This window comes from Palaemon carinicauda, chromosome 1 (genome assembly GCF_036898095.1).
Source record: "Palaemon carinicauda isolate YSFRI2023 chromosome 1, ASM3689809v2, whole genome shotgun sequence".
Taxonomy (NCBI): domain Eukaryota; kingdom Metazoa; phylum Arthropoda; class Malacostraca; order Decapoda; family Palaemonidae; genus Palaemon; species Palaemon carinicauda.
This window is the reverse complement of record NC_090725.1, coordinates 77,944,990-77,970,318: the sequence shown is the minus strand read 5'-3', so window position 1 is coordinate 77,970,318 and position 25,329 is coordinate 77,944,990. Positions and strand designations below refer to the sequence as shown.

Here is a 25,329-nt window from a genome sequence, read left to right as displayed (position 1 = left end):
ACTGCTCAAAGCTCCTGATGAGCATTGAAATCTGTCTGGAGGCCCCTAAGTCAATGCCTTTTAGGAGGAAGACCTGCCCTAATGCTGCACGCACCCCTTTGATAGCCGGGATAGACGTACCTACGTCATCCCTAAGATACACCAGGAAATCGGCTATCTCATGAATAATTAGCATTACGAACCTTTAAAAATGAGTGTATTTATAGACGTGTGGAGTACAGCAAGTGAATCTTCTTTATTTTCTATGGGAAAAATTGTTTCAATTCTTGAGCACTCTAGTTTGCGAGCGTCCTCCCAGATAAAATTAAACTCGTAAACTGAGGTACCAATGTAATCCTAATTGTAATACTGTATACAGTATAGCTACATTTACATAATGCCTGTAGTAAAGTTAGGCTTAAGTCATTTTTTTCATGAAACCTAGTTTGTTTGCCTGTGTATCATTTCTATTAAATTACATTCTCTTAACTTAATGCTATTTTCCTATTTACATCATGCATTACAGTATTGCATCAAGATACATATACATAAGCATTGCTTGAGCAGAGTTGTGAATGAACTTAAAAAGAGTTTCATGCATAATATTTGGTTAGTTTAATTCTTATTTGCTATAGATGAATTTTTTTTTTATGGTTGGGAGCATTTAGGTCTTTTCTTATGGTTCATTTGAAAAAAAAAAAGGAATAGCCAAATGACTGTAAACATTAACAATCTGGCAATCTTAAATCCTCAACATTTCCATGTCAAAAACTCTATGTAATTAGGTAATTTGAATCAGTTGCCATAATGTTTACTAAATTAAAGGTGCTGCATTACCGATGCTGGACCTATATTGCTACTGTAGCCATCTTCTGGAAAAATATAACCTCAATGTATGGAAGAGGGGTTGGGGGAGGCACAAGTGTCTGCCTTATGTGTAATCAATAGCCATTACTTAGTCACCCAACATCGAGCTAGCTTAGGAGAGGAAACCTGGGCCCTAATCATAAGTATATGTTCAGTCTTTAAGACATGTATGTCAGTGCCATGACCTGACCATACAATTATTTAGAGAGAGAGAAAGGGTATAGAATGAACACAATGGGTCCACGTGGGGACCGCGTAAGACACAAAAGGGGGGTCGGGGACACAAAGGGTCGCACTGGGTAAGGAGAGAGCTTTGAGATGTTATCGCGAGGCGACCAGAGAACTTACTGGAGATCGAGACCTGAGCAAGCATGCTCTCTGACCTGGGGTTAGCCTCAGGGCGTGTATCTCTTCACCTGAGGTTACCCCTCATAGAAAACGGGACTAGGGTAAACTACACAAAACTCTGGTCGGTTGGGAGGAGATCCCAGATACTCCTAAGAAAGTAGTTCAAGGTAAGTACTCCGTGTTGGAACAAAATTAGTTTAGAGAGAGAACATTTCTCATAGATAAAATTTGATAGCGTGTCCCACAAAAAGGTCAAGCTCACCTGTAGCAATAAGGCACTTGTCATAAGATACTTCAGTCCCATCATCCATGAAAGCGCGTTTCTTGTGAATGTCAAGTTTGACGACTTTCCGACCTTTGAGTATAGAAATACCACCATTTTCCCTTGTAGATAGTTCTGCAACTGGGGTATAATACTCCTCATGTTCAAAGAAGATACTGTGAATTAAGATAAATACATAAATATCACCCGATAAAAATTGTAAAACTATAGAAAGTAATGCATATATTTTGTTTTATAATATTCATAGTATTTCATAAGTCTGCCATTTACCAAAAATATTGCACTTCCATGAGGCTAAACATTTACTTGTAAATTACTTAATTCATAAAATCTATATTTCTCAAATGTGATGAAAATGCACAGCCCCACATACTAAATTACAATCTCAACAACACACCGACAGGAGAGAAAAATAACAACAAGTACTTACAGTAACCAAGAACATTTAAAGTCAACAGCCAAAACCTCACATCTAAAGTTATAATTGGCATTCTTTACTCTCACATTTGGGCCAAAAGAAGGTTTTCTTAACCCTTTTACCCCCCAGGCTATTTGGAAATTTCCAACCCTTAACCCCAAGGGGGTTATTTTTTTCCCAGCACATTTTGCAGTATATTTTTTTAAAAATTGCTCTAAGTCTTAATTTTTGTCATAGAAGGTCAGGTTGGTCTCATTCTCTTGGAAAATGCCTGAACTTTTTCAAAAAAATTATCAAAAATATGAAAAAAAAAAATGTTATAGCTTTTTTTTGCAAGGACGTACCGGTACGTCCATGGGGGTAAAGGGATGGCTTTTGTGAAGCGTACCAGTACGTCCTTTGGGGGTAAAATACACTTTTTTAATTCATATAAGATTTTCACTCACTGAATGCCCCAGAGTCAAGTGAGCTTAATTGAACAGAACTATATAATGTCACTTCAGTGGGTTTTTTTTAAACGGAAGAAACTACACAAAAGTTGGGTTTATGTTTTAGTTTTCTATCACAAGATTAATTATTTCACAATATTTTTCATTTATCTGATATGGTTGGTTTAAAAGAGTAAAATATCACGGACAGGAGCAGGTACATTTAATCTAGTCAAATAAATTGCAGGTTTGGTTACTACATCAGTATCTTTATTTCCTAAATGCCTCCATGTGCAAGAATCCAACATCTTTCAGTTTAAATGGACTTCAGAAAACTTGTGGAATGAAATCCTGATTTGTTGAAGAAAGTTTTCATTATAAATTTGAAGGTTTTCTGAAGTACTTCAAATAGTCACTGGAAAAAAAATTTCAGTGGTGGGACTCTTAATAATATTACTACTGCTCCTATTACACATTTTTTTCTGTGAAAACACACTCACTAACCCTTTTACCCCCAGGCTATTTGGGACTTTCCAACCCTTTACCCCCAGGGGTTATTTTTTCTTCAAGCACATTTTGCAATATAATTTATTTAAATTGCTCTAACAGCCTTAATTTTCGTCATAGAGAGGTCAGGTTGGTCTCATTCTCTTGGAAAATGCCTGAGGTTTCTGAAATTATCAAAAATATCCAAAAAAAAATATAAATAGCAGTTTTTTGCAAGGACGTACCGGTACGTCCATGGGGGTATAGGGATGGGTTTTGTGAAACGTACCAGTACGTCCTTTGGGGGTAAAAGGGTTAATATTGGGTAAAGAAAACTAGCTTTATCATTACATAATGTTGCAGCAAATACTACTCCACATGAAGATTTGGATCCGACCATATAAATTGTAGTACGAGCCTCAGCATATTATATATGTTACTGTAGGTTCCTTGTACTGTAATCTATGTTGGAGGAAATATAATGTTAACCCATTTACCCCCGGGGTATTTGGAAATTTCCAACCCTTAACCCCCAGGGGGTTATTTTTTTTCCCCGCAAATTTTGCAGTATATTTTTTTTAAATTGCTCTAACAGCCTTAACTTTTGTCATAGAGAGGTCAGGTTGGTCTCATTCTCTTGAAAAATGCCTGAATTTTCTCAAAAAATTATTAAAAATATGAAAAAAAAAAAAATTTTATAGCTTTTTTTTGCAAGGACGTACCGGTACGTCCATGGGGGTAAAGGGATGGCTTTTGTGAAACGTACCAGTACGTCCTTTGGGGGTAAAAGGGTTAATATTAACTGACTCTTCTTTTATCCCTGAATGATTAGCTCTTTTGGTGGGTAATTTGTTTCAATCCTTGCTTCATTTGTGTGAAAAACTAAAAACTTAATACTCATAAAGAATATATAGAGCAAAGATAAATCCCGTCTTGCAGAATATCAGCTTCAGTAAGAATTCTAAAAATACTGCCAGTCATAAACTCCCTCCTCTCCAATAATCATGATAAATAATGTAGGAGCGAGCCATCCTCACCACAAGCCACTATGAGGTATCAATGTCTAAAATCCTCATGAATGAGACTCGGCTTATTGACTGCTTCTCTTTAGTCAGCAACCAGTAGCAAATATGACCCGTCAGGAAAATAATTGCTTTTTCTTAACAACTTCTAAGGCAGATCATCACTGCTAGGCTTCTTGTACAGTCATCCATCCTTGAAACAGAGCAAGCCACTGTCAGTTCTAGTATGAATATGTCATGATTATTAACCCCTAGGAAAAGTAACATTCCCAATATTGGTGCCTGTTGAAAATACACCTGGTCCTCAATACTTAAGAAATTACTCCTTAAAGATCCCATGGTAACCAGTGTCATGAAAACAGAAGAAGGGGGTAATAGAGCTACGTGCTTGAGGTCTTGCCACAGGCACAGGAGTGCTGTAATCTGAAGAAGCAGTCGAGTTTTGCATAGCTTTTACCCTAAATAAGGCAAGCACTGCAGAAGAAACATGAGACATGGCGGCAGTGTCCTGTCTATTAAATACCTCAAAAGTCTTGCATAACAAATAACAGAAAAAGTCTTCTTCCAATGAGAAAAGTACTGTAAAAAAAATATACGTCATTCCCAGGATGAGCGATAGACAACAGAAAATAAACAAGTAGAGTGACAGGCAGACCAGTTAGGAAGTGAGGCAGCTATGAAGTTTACATAACTAGTTTTTGGTTACTACCATAGCCAAAAAGGATGTGAAGCAGTCACGACTGCTACCAGGTCAATCACAAAGAAAGGCAAGGATTTTTTTCTTCAACTTTATCTTTTCCTCTTTCACCTTATTTCAACTTATTTCTACATTATTGCTGGAAAGATAATAGTATTACATAATGTTCTTATATTACTCTAACCTTCTCTCTTTGCCATTCCACTGCTTGAAACGAAGCTTTGAAGGTGTCTCTGGGTCATCCGAATACCACAATTCCTTACTCAGTGGTGGTCTCATATATGGACTCTCACCCTCTCCCGATACAACAAGTATCTGTTAAGAGAGACATATTAAAATGTGCTTTTAAAATAAATTAGATAACTTATGAAATTAACATATATCACATACATAAATTATTTCAACACAAGATAAATTGAATAACTCCAAGGAAAAATTAAACTTAAGATTAATGTGATTATTTCAATGCTTAACAAAGATTTATGTACTATTCTCTTAAAAAAAGAAGAAATTTGCAATGTTTCAATGTTTTCCTCTATTATGTACAACCCTTTAGTTTTCAAATGTAAGAGGAGCCAGCATATGGACATGCATCGATAACCCTGCACCTACCTCACCAGTCATTTTAAAAGCATCACTTGTTTAAATTCTAAACAAAAATCAGTATCAACAAAGAATACCACAATGGGTGTGGAGGCAAGTATGAACATGAATCTGAGTAAGTACTGAAATAATTATTGTATTTCAGAAATTATACATTACCAGCAGAGAGGTCTATTCCATAAGCCGAATAACCAAGGCAAACATAAGCCCAATAATCATTGATAGAATGCAGAAAACTTTTTCTTATCTCAAAAATCTTAGAAATTTAAAATCATCTAAGCATGAGGAGGTTTTCCAGGATGGAATGTCAATGAGATAGTCTAGACTTACTTGTCCCGCACGGTAGCTGAATCTGTACATAGAAGAGGACATAGGCTTGAGAACTAGCCCCCTCTGAGGCCAGAAACACTCGTATTTAAAGACAACTTTAACTTCTTGTTACCAGTCAAAACATAGGAAAAGGAAACACTTCAAAACAAGTTTGTGCCACTATTGAAGCATGGCATCCCCAGCCAAAGCTCAAAGATCTTGAGCTGGAGGGCAATAAACCTCTTTGACTTCCTTTTCAGGAATTTGCAATCATGTCTATCGACAATCTTACCCCACAAAACATTTCACGGAGCCTTTGTAGGGTGACGGCCAGATCCCGTAGAAAACGGGAATATTCTGAACTATGGCCGTCTTTCTAAAAACGATTTTGGCAGGAGAAGCCAACTTAAAAAACCCACCTAACCTATGCTAAAAGCCATGTCCTTACCCAGGGGGGCTGCGCCCCCCCGGACCCCCCTTACACAACATATTTAAGATCCCTAGACCATTTCCAAACGTTTTTATTCTGTACAAGATAACTGTCGGAGCGATAATAAGCAAATTAGGACGCTTGGCCGTAGCGCTACAAACTACCCCATTTCACAAATCCAGATAAACTTGATCATTTAGTTCCTTTCATATGCAGCAGCTGATCCCGTCTTCTCAATTGACCAATTATGATTGTCATCGTAGAATAATTCAAAGCACTTTACTAATGCTCCAGGGTTCCAAACAATAGTACTTTCTGGGTCAGCAAAGTGTGTCCTTAACTTGGTAACACAACTTCCAATATGTAAAAACTTCGATCTATAAAGAATAAAAGGAGAAGACACTTACGCTGACACCTAAGACTGAGCATCAGTTATCTACTCCTTGACTAGAATTATCACAGTAAAATTCTAAAACCATGATCATCAGCTATCTGAAATTAATTTCTGATTCAATTACTTATAAGCTGACTGCATTGGGTTAGACTGGCACAAAAAAAAGTCCAATATTCTTAATAAAAGTCTTCAATACAGGAGTTGCAGAAATTGTATCATCATCATCATCATCATCATCATCATCATCGTCATTATATATATTTATTATTATTATCATTATTATTATTATTACTTGCTAAGCTACAACCCTAGTTGTAAAAGCAGGATGCTATAAGCCAAGGGGCTCCAACAGGGAAAATAGCTCAGTGCAGAAAGGGAAAAAAAAAGGAAAAATAAAATATTTTAAGAACAGTAACATTAAAATAAATATTTCCTATATAAACTATAAAACTATAAAAATTTTAACAAAACAAGAGGAAGAGAAATAAGTTAGAATAGCGTGCCTGAGTGTACCCTCAAGCAAGAAACTTACTAAAAAGAATTTTTAATGACACAACTATGTGCCAAGCCATACCCCAGAGTAGTAACAACCTTGTACGAACTCAACATTGGGGATATATCATGAACAGTTGGCACACCAGGATCAGATGCAAAGAATGATAGGGCATTATATAAAAACCCACCTTGACATTATTAATTTGAGACCAAATCTGGCTAAACTAAGGACCTCCCCAAATTTGTGTCGTTTACGCCAGACATGGAGTCTTCAATACCTCGTACCTCACAAAAACTAGTAAGAGAAAGACATTACATCAACACCTAAAAGCACTGCCGTTGAGCAGTTTCATTTCATCACATTAAGCACCTGAGAAACAACAAGAGATGAACAGCGGGTAAGCCGTAACCGACTGAAGCTCACAATAGGCTCAACAGCCATACCATCAAAGATGCAGTTGACTCTTTTGATCCCTACACAATTTAAAAACAGCAATTTCAAAAGCTTCCTCTGAAGAACCAGATGTCTTTCTCTTAGACATCTATGAAATAATCAGATCCTTATTAGTGCCTACTTAGTGATTAGACGGACATTAGAATCCTGACTACAGACACCATAAGTCTATGAGAGCTGATTCGTTTGATGTGAAGCCAAGGTTGTGCAATAGAAGATAAAGTAGTAGTTTCAAAGAGTGCAAGGCTTTAAGAGGCACTATGCATCATCTGAGCCCTTACAGACTGGTACACTTGACCCACTAGTCAAAACTTAAGGAACTACACTAGGAATTGAGACTTGGCAGGTCAGGCTAGTATCTCTGTTAAGGCCCAAACATTCACTAAACTTCTTTGATTGAGTAAAATAAACTAAAGAGGTCAAGAGCTTATGCCGATCATTTCTATCAAAACCTGAATTCTTCTTTACGGCTGAGGACTTGTTAATGATTGGCGTGGTATTCCCAACTTCCTCCCCACTAAGCTTCGCTGGATTTTCAAATGAAGATAAAGCTAGTTTTCTTTACGTTTGGAACTACCAATCTGTTCAACTACAATTTGAACATACTATTCCATAAGGGGGAATAGTGGAAATTTCACTTTCCTTACAACTGTTATTCACATCACAATACATGTATTGTCCTGTCCCAGCCACTAGACACAACGAGAATGAAGGTCATGAATGCCCTAGAAATAATTTCCTTGGACAATCTGCGTATCAAATATATTCCTGTTCTAACAAATCGAGAAGATACTACCCCAAAACTATGGTCACCCTCTTGGGTATTTGTGCAGTCCCTTGTCTCTGTCATTCATGAGCGACCCTGAAACCATGAAACCATACTAAAAGGATTTTTAAATCTGGACAGGGAAAATATATCCAATAAAGTTGGAGTCGACGAGAAGATTGTAAAATAACGGATGCAGCCTTGCCACACAGTAGTTTGTGGCCATTCGATACCAAATTACGTGTTTGGTGGCCAAGAGGCATAAGCCTCATGAAGGGGAAAAAAAAAAGGAATTTTTTTCATTTTGAGGGTAACATCCATATAAGTCAGTTTCGAGAAATAACCAATACAAACATCAGGGAAGATTCACTGAAATGACAAATTCGAAGATAATTTGTATTTTTCCTAACCATACAAACCTTAGCTATTTACAAAGGGTTTACTTTTAGCGCAGCTGAAATGACGAGCCAATAGTTTTTAACGAGGGTTAATTACCCCCGCGCTAGTTAGCGGGGGGTGGGGAAGGGTAGCTTGCTACCCCTCCCCCCTCCACACACCGGTGACTTGCTTCACTTCACTTAGAGGTAGGACTTGACTTGGGGGTCAGGGATGGCGGGCACATATGTGTAAATAGCTAAGGTTTGTATGGTTAGGAAAAATACAAATTATCTTCGAATTTGTCATTTGTTCCGTAACCGAAATACAAACCACGCTATTTACAAAGGGTGACTTACCCCTTAGGAAGGGTGGAAAGTCCCCAGCCTTACTGACTTCGGCTTGCCCGGGGGCTCGATCCCTTAGTGAGCAGCACTAGAGAGAGGGAGCCCCTGTACCTCACAGGTTCCTAGCATCGCTAGGAACGAGTGGCCTACATAAGTAGTGTGAGGAGGAGAGTGTGACTCGTCCTATGAAGTTGACCTTGAGACCTTCAGATAGGAATTCTAGGATAGGACGTTCCCCATACCACCTCGTCAGGGTATGGGAGACGCAACAGTATTAAGCTTAATACTAGGAGCACAAAGAAGCATGGGTTACCTGCAGAGGTCGAGGTCAGCTATGCGAGGACCAGGATGCTGCTTCCCCAAGAGAGGGGAGAATGAAGAAAGAAGTAAGGGTCAGACATACTCTTTCATTCACACAGACTAAGACCGGGTAACAACGCCCTCAACCTACTGCTACTTGTCCAAAAAGGAGCCTGAGGTTAGACCAGCTGTTGTGCAGCCACCACAGGGCCGATAGAGAACGTATCGAGGCTCCTGTGGGTCACGTCTTGCAGGTAGTGGGCTGTGAAGGTCGTTTGACGCTTCCAGACCCCCGCTTGAAGTACCTGCGTCACAGAGAAGTTTCTCTTGAAGGCCAGGGATGTAGCAATACCCCTGACATCGTGGGCCCGAGGGCGACGTGACAGAGGAGGGTCAGGATTCAGGGCATGGTGGATAACCCTTCGAATCCAAGCAGAGATGGTGTTCCTTGTGACCCTCCTCTTTGTCCTGCCTGTGCTCACAAACAAAGCTCGCACATGAGGACGGACTGCAGCCGTTCTCTTCAAGTAGTACCTCAGACACCTCACTGGGCATAGTAGCAGCTGGTCTGGGTCGTTTGTTACAGAACGGAGACTCGCGATCCTGAAAGAGTCGAACCGAGGATCCGGCACTCCAGGATTCTGAGTCTTGGCCACAAACTCAGGGACGAACCTGAACGTTACCTCCCCCCATCCCCTTGAATGGGCGATGTCGTACGAGAGACCATGAAGTTCACTAACTCGCTTGGCCGAGGCCAAGGCGAGTAGGAAAGCCGTCTTCCAAGACAGGTGGCGATCGGAGGCCTGGCGTAATGGCTCGAAGGGAGGTCTCTTGAGAGACCTGAGAACTCGAACCACGTTCCAAGGAGGGGGTCTCACTTCCGACTGGGGGCAGGTAAGCTCATAGCTACGTATGAGTAAAGAGAGTTCTAGCGATGAAGAAATATCCACGCCCTTCAATCTGAAGGCCAAGCTTAAGGCTGAGCGATAGCCTTTCACTGCCGAGACAGAAAGGCGCATTTCTTCTCGCAGATACACAAGGAAGTCCGCTATTGCTGGAATAGTGGCATCGAGTGGAGAGATACCCCTTCCACGACACCAACCACAAAAGACTCTCCACTTCGCTTGGTAGACTCCATCAGAGGACCTTCGCAGGTGCCGAGACATTCTCTCCGCAACCTGTTGCGAAAAGCCTCTCTCCGCGAGGAGACGCTGGATAGTCTCCAGGCGTGAAGCCGAAGCGAGGCTACGGCCCTGTGAGGGACACCGGAGTGGGGTTGTCTGAGAAGCTCGTGTCGTGGAGGAAGCTCCCTTGGGAGTTCCGTCAGGAGTTGCAGAAGGTCCGGAAACCATTCCGCGTGATGCCATAGCGGAGCTACTAGAGTCATGGAACAGTTGACCGATAGTCTGGTCCTGTTGAGCACCCTTCTCATCAGACAGAATGGTGGGAAGGCGTACACGTCGATGTTGTCCCACCGTTGCTGGAAAGCATCTTGCCAGAGTGCCTTGGGGTCCGGGACTGGTGAGCAGTACAGGGGCAGCTTGAAGTTCAAGGCTGTCGCGAACAAGTCCACCGTCGGGGAACCCCACAAAGTCAGGACTTTGTTGGCTATCTGAGGATCCAAAGACCACTCGGTACTCACTATCTGCGAAGCCCTGCTCAGACTGTCGGCGAGCACATTCCTCTTGCCAGGAATGAAGCGAGCTGATAGTGTTATCGAGTGGGTTTCGGTCCACCTCAGAGTCTCTACTGCAAGATGGGATAGCTGTTGCGAAAAAGTGCCTCCCTGCTTGTTGATATAAGCCACTACCGTGGTGTTGTCGCTCATCACCACCACGGAGTGACCCGCCAGGAACCGTTGGAACTGTTGAAGGGCCAGAAAGACGGCCTTCAATTCTAGCAGGTTGATGTGTAGGCACTTTTCTGATTCTGACCAAAGGCCTGAGGCCCTCTGGTTCAGAACGTGCGCCCCCCACCCTTCTTTTGACGCGTCCGAAAACAGAGTCAATTCCGGGGGAAGGACGAGAAGACTCACTCCCTTTCGCAGGTTCTCGTCGGCCAGCCACCACCGCAAGTCCGTCTGTTCCAGAGACCCCATTGGGATCAGAGTGTCCGGGGAATCGGATCCTTGATTCCACCGGGACTTGAGCCGCCATTGAAGGGATCTCATCCTGAGGCGGCTGTTTGGAACCAGACGGGCCAGGGAGGATAGGTGGCCCAAGAGACGCAACCACGATTGGGCGGGGAGTTCTTTTCGCCTGAGGAAAGGTTCCGCCACCCTCCTCAGCCTTGCTATCCGGTCGTCTGATGGAAAGGCTTTGTGGAGATTGGTGTCTATTAGCATGCCTAGATAAACCAGTCGCTGGGACGGCTGCAGAGAGGACTTCTCGAGGTTTACCACGATCCCCAGATCCTGGCAAAGATCTAGAAGCCTGTCTCGGTGTCGAAGAAGGGTCGACTCCGAGTCTGCTAGGATCAGCCAATCGTCTAGGTAACGAAGGAGACGAATGCCGTTCCTGTGCGCCCAAGTCGAAATCAGGGTGAACACTCTGGTGAACACCTGAGGAGCTGTGGAGAGACCGAAACACAGCACCTTGAACTGGTAGATCTTGTTGTCTAGGCAGAATCTCAGGTACTTCCTGGAAGACGGATGGATTGGGATCTGGAAGTACGCATCCTTTAGATCCAGTGTACACATGAGGTCTTGTGGTCTCACCGCAAGTCTGACTGTGTCTGCTGTCTCCATGCTGAACCGGGTTTGTTTGACAAACCTGTTCAGAGCCGAGAGATCGATGACGGGTCTCCAGTCTCCAGTAGCCTTCTTTACAAGAAAGAGTCGACTGAAGAAGCCTGGAGAGCCGTCCACGACCTCCTGGAGAGCACCCTTCTCGAACATGGTCTTGACTTCGGCCTGAAGGGCCAGCCCCTTTGCCGATCCCATGGCATAGGAGCTCAACGACACTGGATTCGCTGTCAGGGGAGGTTGAGATGACGTGAACGGGACGCGATAACCTTGGCCGATCACCGAGATCGTCCAAGCATCGGCCCCGAGATGTTGCCACCTGCGGACGCAACGCTGAAGGCATCCCCCCACAGGTGGACACGCAGGGGGACTGCCACCCCTAGGGCTTGCGGCCGCGGCCACCACCCCTAGAAGTCTTGCCTCCCCTGGAGGACTTACCACCCCTCTTGACCTTGGCTGGAAAGGGCTGGGGCTTAGACACCACTTTCTTAGCTGCCGGTGCCTGTTTTGGAGCCTTACGAGGCTGTTGCTGCTGTTGTGGCGGGGCTGGAGGCTTATAGGGCCGAGTTGTAAGGGCCCTGTGGAGGAGGGAGTCCGTGCTGGATTTCCTCCACCTCTCAGCCGTTCGCTCCAAGTCTTGAGGCTCAAACAGGCTCTCCCCCAGGAGGGAGGCATGTCGGAGCCTACACACATCTACGGCGGGGACCTTCGGATGGAATCTCTCGGACACAGCATCGCGACGCTTCAACACCGAGTTGGCCCACAGGGTGGTAACCTGGTGCGCCAAGAACTCGATGGAGCGGGTGCCCGAGAGCAAGAAGGTCTCTAGGGCCTTCCTATTGGTCTCCTTGGACAAGTCCTCAGATCGCAATAGGATGCCCAGAGATCCTAACCAGAAGTCCAGCCACGAAGTGGCCTGCATGGCACACTTAGCGACCTTCTCGTGGTTAAGGATCTCTGCCGCCGAGAACGACACCTGCCGGGCAGAGAGTTTCTCCAAGGGAACTCCCTTCGCCAGCTCCTCCACAGAGTGATGGAGCGGAAGAGCGAGGTTGTGCTCACCCAGGATCTCGAAATACCTCCTCTGCTGAAGGCGAGGAGGAGGGATGAGTTTGTTCCCGGCAGTGGAACGACTGGAGGAGGCAAGAAGTGCGAGCTGAGCATTGGCCCTAGCTCTGGCACTCTTCAGCCCCCGAGACCAGGGCAGAGCTGCACTGGTCTTAGGGGCCTTCCGAACGTCGAACACTTCATCCAGAATTGTGTCTTTGCCTTCACGGGGGGGGATGACTGGATCCGTAAGACTGTTAAGTTGCCTTATCAGGCTTAGGACCTGCCAGAAGGCATGTTCGGACTCTTGCTGTTCTCCTCCCTGCGGGCTGGCAGCTAAGTCTCCTGCCCCAGGAATCTCTTCCTGGGGTGATACGTGGACATTCCCCTGGGTAGTCATGGGTTCCTGTCGAATCCTTGCAGAGGATTTAGGGATGGTCTTGGAATCCTTGGGCTCCCTCCTAGGAGGGATACAGGATCCCAACAACGAGGTTCGAGGGGCCCCTTCCTCACGAGACAATTCTCCTGCCTGAAGCGAAGTCTCCCCCCCTGGTGCCGGGGGGAAGACTACCGGTCCACTGGACTCACCTGAGGACGGAAAGGCCTCGTCCACGGGAGAAGGAGAGAGTACTCGTGCAGGAGAGGGGACCCTCGAGACCGACCTCTTGGGAACCAACTTCGCCCTGGGGGAAGTCACCACGAAGTCCACTCCTCTCTTTCTCTTCAGCGTAGGAGAGACAGCCGCTGGTTTGTTACCCTGGCCGGCGAGTGCTGGTTTCATAACCCTCACTAACGCCCGTGCCAGCGGACCAAACCAAGTCTGCTGCTCAAAGGACACAGAGTCCGAAATCCTCGCTAAGGTGAAAGGGATCGGGCGATCCTTTGGAGTGGACACGACGGTACCTGCCTGAAAAGAAGGTGGGGAAGAATGCTGTAATGACCTGTCCTCGTCCTGCAATACCAACCTGTGCTTGGATGGAGGTGATCCCGAGTGCCGTCTAGGAGCACGCGTCCCTGCTGCTACCACCGGCTGTGGAATTCGCCGCGAACTATGGTCGCGCGAGGGTGAACGGTCGCGCAAAGGCGAATGGTTGCGCGGGTGATCGCGCGGGCGCACAGGCGAGCGGTCGCGCGGGCGCGCAGGCGAGCGGTCGCGCGGGCGCGCAGGCGAGCGATCGCGCGGGCGCGCGGGGCGCGCGGGCGCGCAGGCGAGCGATCACGCGGGCGCGCAGGCGAGTGGGCGTGAGGGTGGGCAGGTAAATGAACACGTGTCCGAGGCGACGAACGCAAGCGATGGCGCGACGGCGAGGGATCGTGCTGCCGCGTAGGTGAAGAAGATCGCTGGCGATAATGATCACGTGATGGTAAGCGATGGCGAGCAGCATGTGAAGGTGAATGATTGCGCGCAAGAGGGCGGTCGTTCAGGGTTGCGCGATGAGGAGCAGCATGCGTAAGCGGGCGATCGTTCAGGGTTGTGCGATGGCGAGCAGCATGCGCAGGTGAATGATCGCGTGAAAGGGTGCGATGGTGATCAGCATCCGCAGGAAGGCGATCGTTCAGGGTTGTGCGATGAGGAGCAGCATGCGTAAGCGGGCGATCGTGTAGGGTTGTGCGATGGCGAGCAGCATGCGCAGGTGAATGATCGCGTGAAAGGGTGCGATGGTGATCAGCATCCGCAGGAGGGCGATCGTTCAGGGTATTGCGATGAGGAGCAGCATGCGAAAGCGGGCGATCGTGCAGGGTTGTGCGATGGCGAGCAGCATGCGTAAGCGGGCGATCGTGCAGGGTTGTGCGATGGTGATCAGCATCCGCAGGAGGGCGATCGTTCAGGGTATTGCGATGAGGAGCAGCATGCGTAAGCGGGCGATCATGCAGGTTCGTGCGATGGCGGGCAGCGTGTGAAGGTGATCGCTGGCGAACTGGTGATCGCTGGCGAACTGGTGATCGCTGGCGAGCTGGTGATCGCTGGCGAGCTGGTGATCGCTGGCGAGCTGGTGATCGCTGGCGAGCAGAAGGTCGACGCGTGTCCTGTGAGAGGATAGGTTCACGAGCAGGAACGGGAAGATCGCTGGCGCGTTGGCGAACATGTGTTTCTGACACACGCGCAGCACGATGTTGCGTAGCCACAGGACCAGGTGGATGGTGAGCAGGGAGTTCAGCAGGAACTAAAGGGTGGTCAGAGACCGCAGGGCGATGGTCCTCAAATGAGCGCTGACGCTCGGAAGAGAGCTGACGAGCAGGAGAGCGCTGGCGAGGGGGGCGAACCTCAGGAGAGAGCCGACGAGCAGGTGAGCGTCGGCGAGCAGGAGAGTCTTGGCGAGCAGGAGATCGTCGACGAGCAGGAGATCGCTGGCGAGCAGGAGAGCGCTTGTGCGCTGGCCCTGCTCGCGTAAGGGAAGAATCCCTTAGCCCCGAAGGGACCGTTGCCCGTCGGGTGACGAGTTCTCCAGAAGGCGAAGATCCGGCAGGAGATGGAGAGCGGTCCGCAGAGAGGTTCAAGGAGGGCGGAGTAGTCGGTTGAGGCTGACGAGGAGAGTCCCCCCCGGAGGACGAAGACCCAAAAAGGCGCCTCTTAGTCCCCCTGTAAGGGGAAGGGAGGCCCTTGTGGCGTAGAGGGCGGTGAGCCTTACGGCGGAGGCGGCCTCGGGGGAGATCGTCGGGACCATCGGTCCTCCGAAGGGGAGTCTCCTTCAAAACACTTCCCTCAGAAGGAAGCTGGGCAGCAGTCGAGACCGAAGGACTCACTTCCCCCTTCGAAGGATGCACGGAAGGAGGAGGAGAGCCTAGAGCACCATCACCAGCAACAGCACCTGCATCGGAAGGCCCAGCCACGTCGGAGGCCTCTGTCACCACGACGTCGACAATAGACAGAGGGTCTACCTCCGCTACCACCGGCGACTGTTTAACAGCGGCCCCCAACGAGACAAGGTCAATAAGAGCGACCCTGGAGGGCAAGCCCTTAAGCCCCAGGGACGACCAAATCTGCAACAGATCATCACTGGATAAAGTATTATTATCAATAACCTCCCCCGGAGGAGGAGGGGGAACCGCCTCGCTATGGGAGGCGACGCCCTCTCCCCCCACCGAAGGTAGGGAAACAGAACAAGGGCCTGCGCTCCCACTCGGACGACTCTCCTTAGGAGGCGGACGAGGGGGAGCTTCGGAGGAGGTTTGGGCGGCGGAAGAAGAGTCCCGAGAACCTTCCTCCTTCAAGGCTAACCCCGGAGGAGAACGGTCTCTCTTGGACTTCTTCTTACGCCGACGGCCAAACCTCTCCCACTGGGAGGCAGACCACTCCCTGCACTCACGGCACATGTTATCCTGGTCGCACCGTCGGCCCCGACATTGAGGGCAGAGGGTGTGAGGATCCGTAATCACGTCCGACATGAAAGTCCCACAAGGACGGCCGGCAACTCCAGGGCATGTCCGCATATTAAATAAAAGAAAATAACTGAAGGTCAACTTCCAACCAATCACACAAGCTGTAAAGAAAAAGAAGAAAATTAAAGGCTGTCACGAAGGCGATGAACAGACACGTCTGATCACCGCCGAGCCAAAAGTGAAGTGAAGCAAGTCACCGGTGTGTGGAGGGGGGAGGGGTAGCAAGCTACCCTTCCCCACCCCCCGCTAACTAGCGCGGGGGTAATTAACCCTCGTTAAAAACTATTGGCTCGTCATTTCAGCTGCGCTAAAAGTAAACCCTTTGTAAATAGCGTGGTTTGTATTTCGGTTACGGAACAAATAATTTTTCCATTATATGATGATAATAGCATACAGTAAAGTAAAAATAGCACCGAGATAAGCAAATTATGAGAAAATAGTCGAAAAAACAAATTAAAAATGAGAAATTTAAGTAAACCTACAATTATTTTAAACTAATTAGTTTAACCCTTTATAGGAAATTTCTTAGTATCAAGTTTAAAAAACAATTGAAATATTTCAGGTAATCCCATATATCTGATCAAACTATTAATAGTCTTAGTCACTTTTCTACTACAAATTCCATTCTGCAATGGTGTAAGTGCATAGATAAAAAAAATTTCTCAAATTACAAGTGTTGCATACTTATTTGGGATTACTGTACTGCAAACTTCAATTGTAACTACTCTGTACAAAGTCTACTATGATTCATTTTCTTGAATCGTCAAACAACTATGATTCATTTTCTTGAATCGCCAAACAGACCTTGGCCTTCGCATCTCGTGCCTTAATGGCCCTAAATGCAGCGACGGATGATGTACCAGCGCCGATGATCAAATACGGAACATGCTCAGGAAGGGAAGTTTCAACGGCAGGAACTGAAATAAAAGATAATTTAAAAAATTAACATTTCCCAAAATCTTTGAACAAGTTGAAGAAAGATATAAATAGTTGTTATACTGTACAAGTAAAAGCAAATAGTAATAAAAGATCAAAACTGGAATTAGGTAAATTGATATTTCATATTTTTATACTGCTGAAAGAACAGATTAATAAGAAAAAAAAAAAAAACTTTAGTAGATCCATTTACAGTAAATTTTGATATACAAAGTGAAAAACAGAATTTATTTCTATGATTCATTCAGAAAAAAAATTGTCATTAATCTAATAAAAAATCCATTGATAGGTGCAATCATCACAGCTTGCGATTAAAACCAAAAATTTTGAGTTGCAAGCCTAAGGTTACAACTTAATCATACAATGTTTCATTATGAATAAGACATACTTCTATTAATAATTAAACTGCATAGGAATACAGAACTTCTTAAGTAATGCAGATATCGTACAAAGTAAATGGGTACAACACATTGCAGAGAAATTTTTGTTCACTGATTTAAGAGAGCAGGTGAAGAAAGCCACATTTCTTGATCAGATGGTCCAAATAGGGTGTAACTTTGAGTTTAACTATTGCAGTAGCTTCCATTTTCACAGGCCAAAAAAAATGGTTGATTGCAACCCTCTTATCAACTTATCCAGTGTTAGGGTTGAGACTGCTGTGTCGATTGGCAGAGGAGCATGAGTGGAGTCCTCAGGGATATAGAACACCCTTTGTCTTGAAAGCAATAGAGGTATGATCTTCGTCGAGCGGCTCACACGAAGAGAGTTCCTCTGGCCTGAGACTTGCACTTCAGCATTATTTATTGCCTCCCTGGCCAACTCTGATCAGGGAAGTTCAAAGCAAGTCTTGACATGTGGGGTGTTGAGTTTTTCAATTAAAGACTTCCTTCCCTTCCTTGGTGACCTGGTTGGATCCCCAAGGCCCATAACTTGCCTGATGACAGCCAACACCTTTAGCTGAATAAGACACTAGGTCTTATGCCTCGGCAGGGGCAGGACCTGCATCTGAAATGTCGATAGTGTCAAATGATTCTCATCACCCTTCAGAAGGGGGATATGCAATGACGAGCAGTCGTAAAATAAAACATGTCTGGATGAGCATGCATGAACAAGAGAGCTCAATTTGCATGGTGAGTGCATTCCACTGAGAGAGCCAGTGCGCAGATGTGTGCTTGTAAACAGAAGATGGCGCACAATCAAGAGAGCATGCATGTCAGTAGAAGATAGCTCTTTAATATAAGAACGAATCCAAACAGGCGAGTAAGGATAAACAGAAGAGCGTAGGTCAAAAGAGCATGTAGGGTCAAGTTGACGTGATTAAAGAAGCGCGCACGAGTAGGAGAATGTTTGTGATCGGGTGAGTGCATCTGCACATAACGAAGTCACTACTTCTAGAAATTTTGCACACTTTTGTATCACGAAGTAGTGAGCGGGTGAGATGCATGGCTTTTTGAAACTGGAGATCATATGGTATGGCCTAACTCAGTGGTTCTCAAACTATGGGTCGCGACCCAAAGTTGGGTCGCGAGATCAATTTTGATGGGTCGCAGGGACACAGGAACATTATCATGCTTTCAGTGTTTCAGTGTATTTCAGTTGCTTAATTGAATTATTCTTCTTTAACCACAAATTACTTTTGTTATGTATGTTCATCTTCCCCCCACCTCCCTCCTCCTGGGCCCCATGTAATGGTGTCTCTGACAGGAAAGACTCCTGTATCAAACGCGTATGTTGGACTGGCAGTGGGCCCGTGTATGCTCGCGCGCGGTGTCTATTTTCCACCGACCGCAGGCGAGGGAGGTTGTGCCGTTTGCAGTCATTTGTGTGAGTAGAGTGTGTGTGTTGTATAATTATATAATATCTTGTTTCATATACTACTTACTATATTTACTAAATAATAATAATAACTAGCAGGGATACCTGGCTTCGCCCGGGTTACAATGGCAAGAGATGAAAACATTGCAAGCCTGTGTCTGTCTGTCTGTGAACGAAAAGCAGTGCCATGAATCCTGTTCCTTTAGTTTTGTGAAAAGGAAAAGCAGTGCCATAAATCCCACTAGTTTAGTTTTGTGAATGAAAAGCTGTACACATTATTTTTTTTCCAAAATAAAGTGTATATATCATTGCATGTTTTCTTTCTCTTCACTTTACTCTGGGTCGCGAAGGAATGAAATGTTTCAAATAGGGTCGCTCATGAAAAAGTTTGAGAACCACTGGTCTAACTTGTATGAGGCAATATACCACTTTATCTTCTTCCCCTTCAAGATCGGTGTCCATGGGTACAAATTCAAATTTGGAGGTCGTTGATATTTTGGCCATTATACACCTTAACATGGTTAGACATATAAAGGACTTCATCATTTGTAACTTTTATAAAGGTGATCTTAGCCTTGGAAGGGTCAGCAAAAGTACCATAGGTTCCAAAACTCTATCACTTGATAGTTACGATTTTCTTGAAAGATATTAGAAGATTGTACAATATTGCATAATTCATTTTCTGGGTAATTCCCATACAATATATTTTGATATTCTCATTTCTATCCCCAATATTTTTAGGCGTTCAGGGTGCTGGGTAAAATGAAACAAGAAAAATCAAAATTGAGAGAGAGGTCCTTCTTAGTGCCCATGTCTTCAACTGAATTTTCCTTATTCGAATTACCAGAGGTGGTTAACACTGTCTGGGGTTTGTCATTGGATCCAGGAGTAAGGGAAACATTTTCAATGTTATTCAAGCCTTTTGAGGGGAGGGAACAATAATAAAAATGAACAAAACAAATGGAAAAGAAAATCTTATACTGGGATACTAAAAGAGAGTCCACCTCCTATGACCTTTCATGGAATCAATTCCTCCATCAATGACACCTGTGAGAGCCGACTTCCAACAGATATCTTAGACTTCCAAGGAAGACCATGAAAGCAAAGAATCATGCTTGGAGTACTACTTCCTCCACTTGTCACACTCTTGCCACTGGAAAGACCACCACTCCTTACAGAGTGACAACTGCGAGCAGTCATGACCCATACAAAACAGGCACAAAGAATGGGGATCGACAGAAATCTGGCCCATGAAGGTTCAGCCACAACAGCCGGAAATCCTGGCCAGAATCTCCCGGGCTAGACTATGCATACTCATGGTTTCTCCATCCAAAAGTATCCTGAAATCAAAAATTCTGGAAAAATAAAATTATAATAGGCAGGTTTGGAACACCAAGAGTATGATAGTACTACTCAGCAGCTGAAGACAAAGTGGCTACTCAATGAGCTAGCGGAAAGGCAGAGCTTTACTGACCTATAACTTCCACCACATTTTTATAAATTTTAACAGTAGAGTTTTTAGCTTTGCTGAAATTATACTTGTATTAAAGGAGAAGGATTTGCATCGGTGTACATCAATGACCACTGATGTTACGATGCCAGGTAATTATCAATCATTCATTTTATTGGAGTAGGGACAAGTATAACATGAGTATTCTTTTCCATATAGCTTCCCACTTGAGGATCTTGAAAATACCAGCTAAAACTGGTTGTCATTATCAGTATTTTCTTAGTTGTATTATCTAACTACAATATTAAAATATACTGTAAAATTAAACAACACCAAAAAGTGTAGAAAATAATCAGAGATAACAAAAACTCATTACAATCATTACAATACAAAATTATGAGCATATTAACTAGCAAACATTTTCTATTAATTTCAAAACTATACCAGATAATGGTGGATAATGTTAGGCTGGGAGGAACGTAGAGAGTAGAGGTCCCCTTTTGTTTTTGTTTCTTTGTTGATGTCGGCTACCCCCCAAAATTGGGGAAGTGCCTTGGTATATGTATGTATGTATACCAGACTATCCACCAAAATGCTTGGCATGCACATACTGTATAACATGTAAGGGGATTGAGTTGGGACATTGCTAAGAGGTGTTGCCTCACAAAAGAGAGAATTTCATTGTCAAATGACATCGAGAACAAGAATTGAAGAGTAAAACCCACTTAAAATCTACAATGAAAACTTCTGAAGCTTACTTAAGGGATTTTGACGAAGGAAAAATCTATTTCTGGGGAGAGACCTGTGATGGCCGGTGAAAAAGTCCTTCTTTACACTTTTTCTGATATAAATCTTCCAAATATACCAGAAAAAGATAAAAGCATGGAATGCAGAGGTTACTACCCTCGCGCGAGCACCTCGTGAGTGTCGTGTATACATCAGGGGCATGTGAAAACCACTATTCACAGGCTGTCTTCCATATAGATAACTCCTTCATCAAAACCCTCAAATTCCAGTCACCATATTACTAAATCATTCACTGAAGACAATACAGTGAACCTTCCAATAACAGACTAATAGGGGAAAGGGAAGTCCGTTACCCCTGATAGCCCGTTGTATTCAAAATGTTTCCCGAAGCATAAAATAAAGCAAAATTAAACCAAATTGCAAAGGCTATAGCCTACTGAAGTGTATATACCCAAGGTAACAACAAAATGAACAGCCGAGATTAGAACGCTTTCCTTTTCCCTCATTGGATGACATAATTTAGGAATGAAAATTAAATGACTCGCACAAACGAAGTAATATAATTCAAGAATGCCAATTAAATAAAACACATGGAAAACCAAGATTACTTCAAGTATGGCCCATATCAAAAACAAACAGAATACAGCACCGGAAAATACTAACAAGTGATTTGGCAACTACTACTACTACCACCACTTTTCCTACTATTAATGCACAAAAATAAAAATAAAAATATATACAAGAATAGTTTATTTCTAAATCAATAAGTAAATAAATGTAAAATATTGTATATATCCATACATAAGAAAACCTTTAGATTAGATGAAGTGAAAAATAAAGGCAAATTCTAATTGATTTATCTTACTAAGATGCCAAATAAATCAAAATCATCTGTTCAGGCCTATAGGCTAGGTTTGGTTATGTGAAGATGTTATTACAAATTTTGTTTTACTTAACCCTTTTACCTCCAGGCTATTTGGAAATTTCCAACCCTTAACCCCCAGGGGTTATTTTTTTCCCCAGCACATTTTGCAGTATAATTTTTATAAAATTGCTCTAACAGCCTTAATTTTCGTCATAGAGAGGTCAGGTTGGTCTCATTCACTTGGAAAATGCCTGAATTTTCTCAAAAATTAATCAAAAATATGAAAAAAAAAAAATTTTATAGCATTTTTTTGCAAGGACGTACCGGTACGTCCATGGGGGTAAAGGGATGAGTTTTGTGAAACGTACCAGTACGTCCTTTGGGGGTAAAAGGGTTAATGTAAGCGTAGAAATTGAAAGTAAATGCAATACAGCCAATTCTATGTTATACTTTCCTTACCTACAATGCCCAAAAGGGAAACCATTTTGTTTGTTTATGTTTAATCCCCAATCACAACGAAGAAACGAATGAACACTTTTACACATCCAAGTGATAACTAACAAGCTTTTAGTAAAAATATTTGAAAACTTATTACTCGTAAGATGATTTGAATAAATTTGTTCATTATATCAAGAATACTTTTTTCTATGTTCGCATATTCTTGATAGCAGTAGCTGATATAAACTATTCCTTGAATTGGCTATTTATTATGAAACTGTTCCAATAATTAGGTAAAAATGGGTTTATTACCTTTGTATTCTATATAATCAAAATTTCAGTAAATGAATATAAATACCTGAAAACTGTTCTTCTTCTTATGGTATCCTTTGCAAACCTAACATTATTCTGGTTATCTGAATTTAGTCCAATACAGTATATACAAGGTCAATAATATCAAAACCACTATAGAGGTTCTACTGTACTGTACTTCTTTTCTACACTAAACAGAAACTACAAAAATACCATTAGTTTAAAGTAAAAAATAAAAAGAAAAAAATAAACAAAAGAAAATGTGTTTACAATTAAAAATACAGCACAAAAAGCATATCACTATAAGCGTCATGCAACTTCTTTGCAAAAGTAGCCAAGAAAGTCTAGATTAATGATCAAGTCACGAGATTAACCCTTTTACCCCCAGGCTCTTTGGAAATTTCCAATCCTTAACCCCCAAGAGGTTATTTTTTTCCCAGCACATTTTGCAGTATATTTTTTTTAAATTGCTCTAACAGCCTTAATTTTTGTCTTAGAGAGGTCAGGTTGGTCTCATTCTCTTGGAAAATGCCTGAATTTTTTCAAAAAATTATCAAAAATATGAAACAAAAAATTTTATAGCATTTTTTTGTAAGGACGTACCGGTACGTCCATGGGGGTAAAGGGATGGGTTTTGTGAAACGTCCTTTGGGGGTAAAAGGGTTAAAACAAATTAGTATTCCAAGTCAAATTAAAGAGGAGTTGAACAGCCCAAGTTCCAGTTCTAAATTTACTACCTGGCTCAGGTTCAGGTTGGGATGAGGTCTCCAACAGTGCATCTATAAATTGGATTTGTTCAAGAACAGATTCTAATGTGGGTTAACCCTTTTACCCCAAAAAGACGTACTGGTACGTTTCACAAAACTCATCCCTTTACCCCCATGGACGTACCGGTACGTGCTTGCAAAAAACTGCTATTTAAATTTTTTTTTTTTTTTTACATATTTTTGATAATTTTTTGAGAAAATTCAGGCATTTTCCAAAAGAATGAGACCAACCTGACCTCTCTATGACGAAAATTAAGGCTGTTAGAGCAATTTAAAAAAACATATACTGCAAAATGTGCTTGAAAAAAAATAACCCCTGGGGGTTAAGGGTTGGAAATTTCCAAAATAGCCTGGGGGTAAAAGGGGTTAAAAGGCAACATCTATGACAGGGGCTTGCTCTATCTTGGCAAGACTTAATTCACCTGCTACTACAGGAGTCTTAGCTAGACCTGATTCACCTGCTATTACTGGAACCTCAGCAAGGACTGATTCACCTGGTATTACAGGACTGGACTCAACTACAGGATGAGATTCAACTTCTAGAGGTCTCTCTGTAACAATAACAGTCTCAGTTATCAGGAACATTGTCATTTGCTCCAGCAACTCGAGCCTGTTACAGAAACAGAGCTAATAACAACTTCACTGGTTTAAAAATTGAATACTTACCCATCTTCAATGGAAACTAACAGTAACTACAAAGTTAAATTTCTGTTAATCATCCATGAGAACAACCATTTTTTCAATAACTGCCTTTTTAAAACCAGTTTTCATTCATGCACTAATCCATAATTTTGGCACTTGTCAAGAATATCTGGCATTGTTTTAGAGTTAATTATTCTGGAATAGCTTCCATTTGGGTCAAAAAAGGGATTTTGACAAAGGAAAAATCTATTTCTGGGCGAGAGACCTGTGCCGCCCAGTGAAATGGAGTACTCCTTTTACATCATTTCTAAGGTAGAAACTGCTGTTTCTACCTTAGAAATGATGTAAAAGGAGCACTCCATTTCACTGGGCGGCACAGGTCGGAGCCCAAAAAGAAAGTTTTCATAAGAAAATGCATGCTTTGTTTAAAAAGAATTTTTTCCACAAATTAATGTGTAAATAGTAGCACACAGGCCGATCCCTACACAAAAAATTCCCTCCACATAATGACTACTCTGCAACTTCTGTATATGTTTTAAAGATATTTCTATAATAAATTTACCAATCACCAATATGACTTCCTGTTATACAAAAGAAAATTACCTCAAGACCTAAGTAAGGTTTTCTAATTACTTATTTTAAGAATATTAAAAATTTTGGAAATATTGCATCCCTCAAAATCTCATAGCTGGAATACTTGAAAATGTTTAAGTTACAAAACACTTCTATTTTTTCCACTGTGATTAACATTTAATAGGACAAAGTAGCAACATCTTCAATTAAGTTTAAAACATACTGTGATAAAAAATATTGAATGATCTACTTAACAAGAAAATAACAGATGTAAAAACTGGGAAAGATTTATACTGAGAGAGCATCATGAACTTGAAGCTAACTGAAAATGATCCAATTGCATAAAAACAATTAGAATAGCGCCAACGTTATCCCTGCGTGTCGTAAGAGGCGACTAAAAGGGACTGGACGAGGGGGCTGGGAACCCCCTCTCCTGTATAAAAATCCTACGAGGCATCAACAAAGAGATGGAGCTGGGGGGAGAGTGACTGCTCCCCGCACTCTAGTTAATTTGTTGATGTCGGCTACCCCCCAAAATTGGGGGAAGTGCCTTTGGCATATGTATGTGTATGTATTACATGTACAATGCTTCCATGTCAGACTTTCCCTTCA

At 43.2% G+C, this 25,329-nt stretch overlaps 1 protein-coding gene across 2 annotated transcripts in view; it reads right to left on the bottom strand.

Annotated features, from left to right (window-relative positions):
• AIF (Apoptosis inducing factor) overlaps positions 1 to 25,329 on the bottom strand; it is a 115,686-nt gene that overhangs the window by 33,514 nt on the left and 56,843 nt on the right. For both annotated transcript variants that reach the window (XM_068382177.1, XM_068382185.1), the window contains 3 exons: positions 16,977 to 17,089; positions 4,713 to 4,843; positions 1,457 to 1,632 (listed from right to left, as the gene is read on the bottom strand). In XM_068382177.1, the coding sequence (XP_068238278.1) occupies positions 1,457 to 1,632; positions 4,713 to 4,843; positions 16,977 to 17,089 (420 nt within the window). The remainder of the gene's footprint in view (positions 1 to 1,456; positions 1,633 to 4,712; positions 4,844 to 16,976; positions 17,090 to 25,329) is intronic.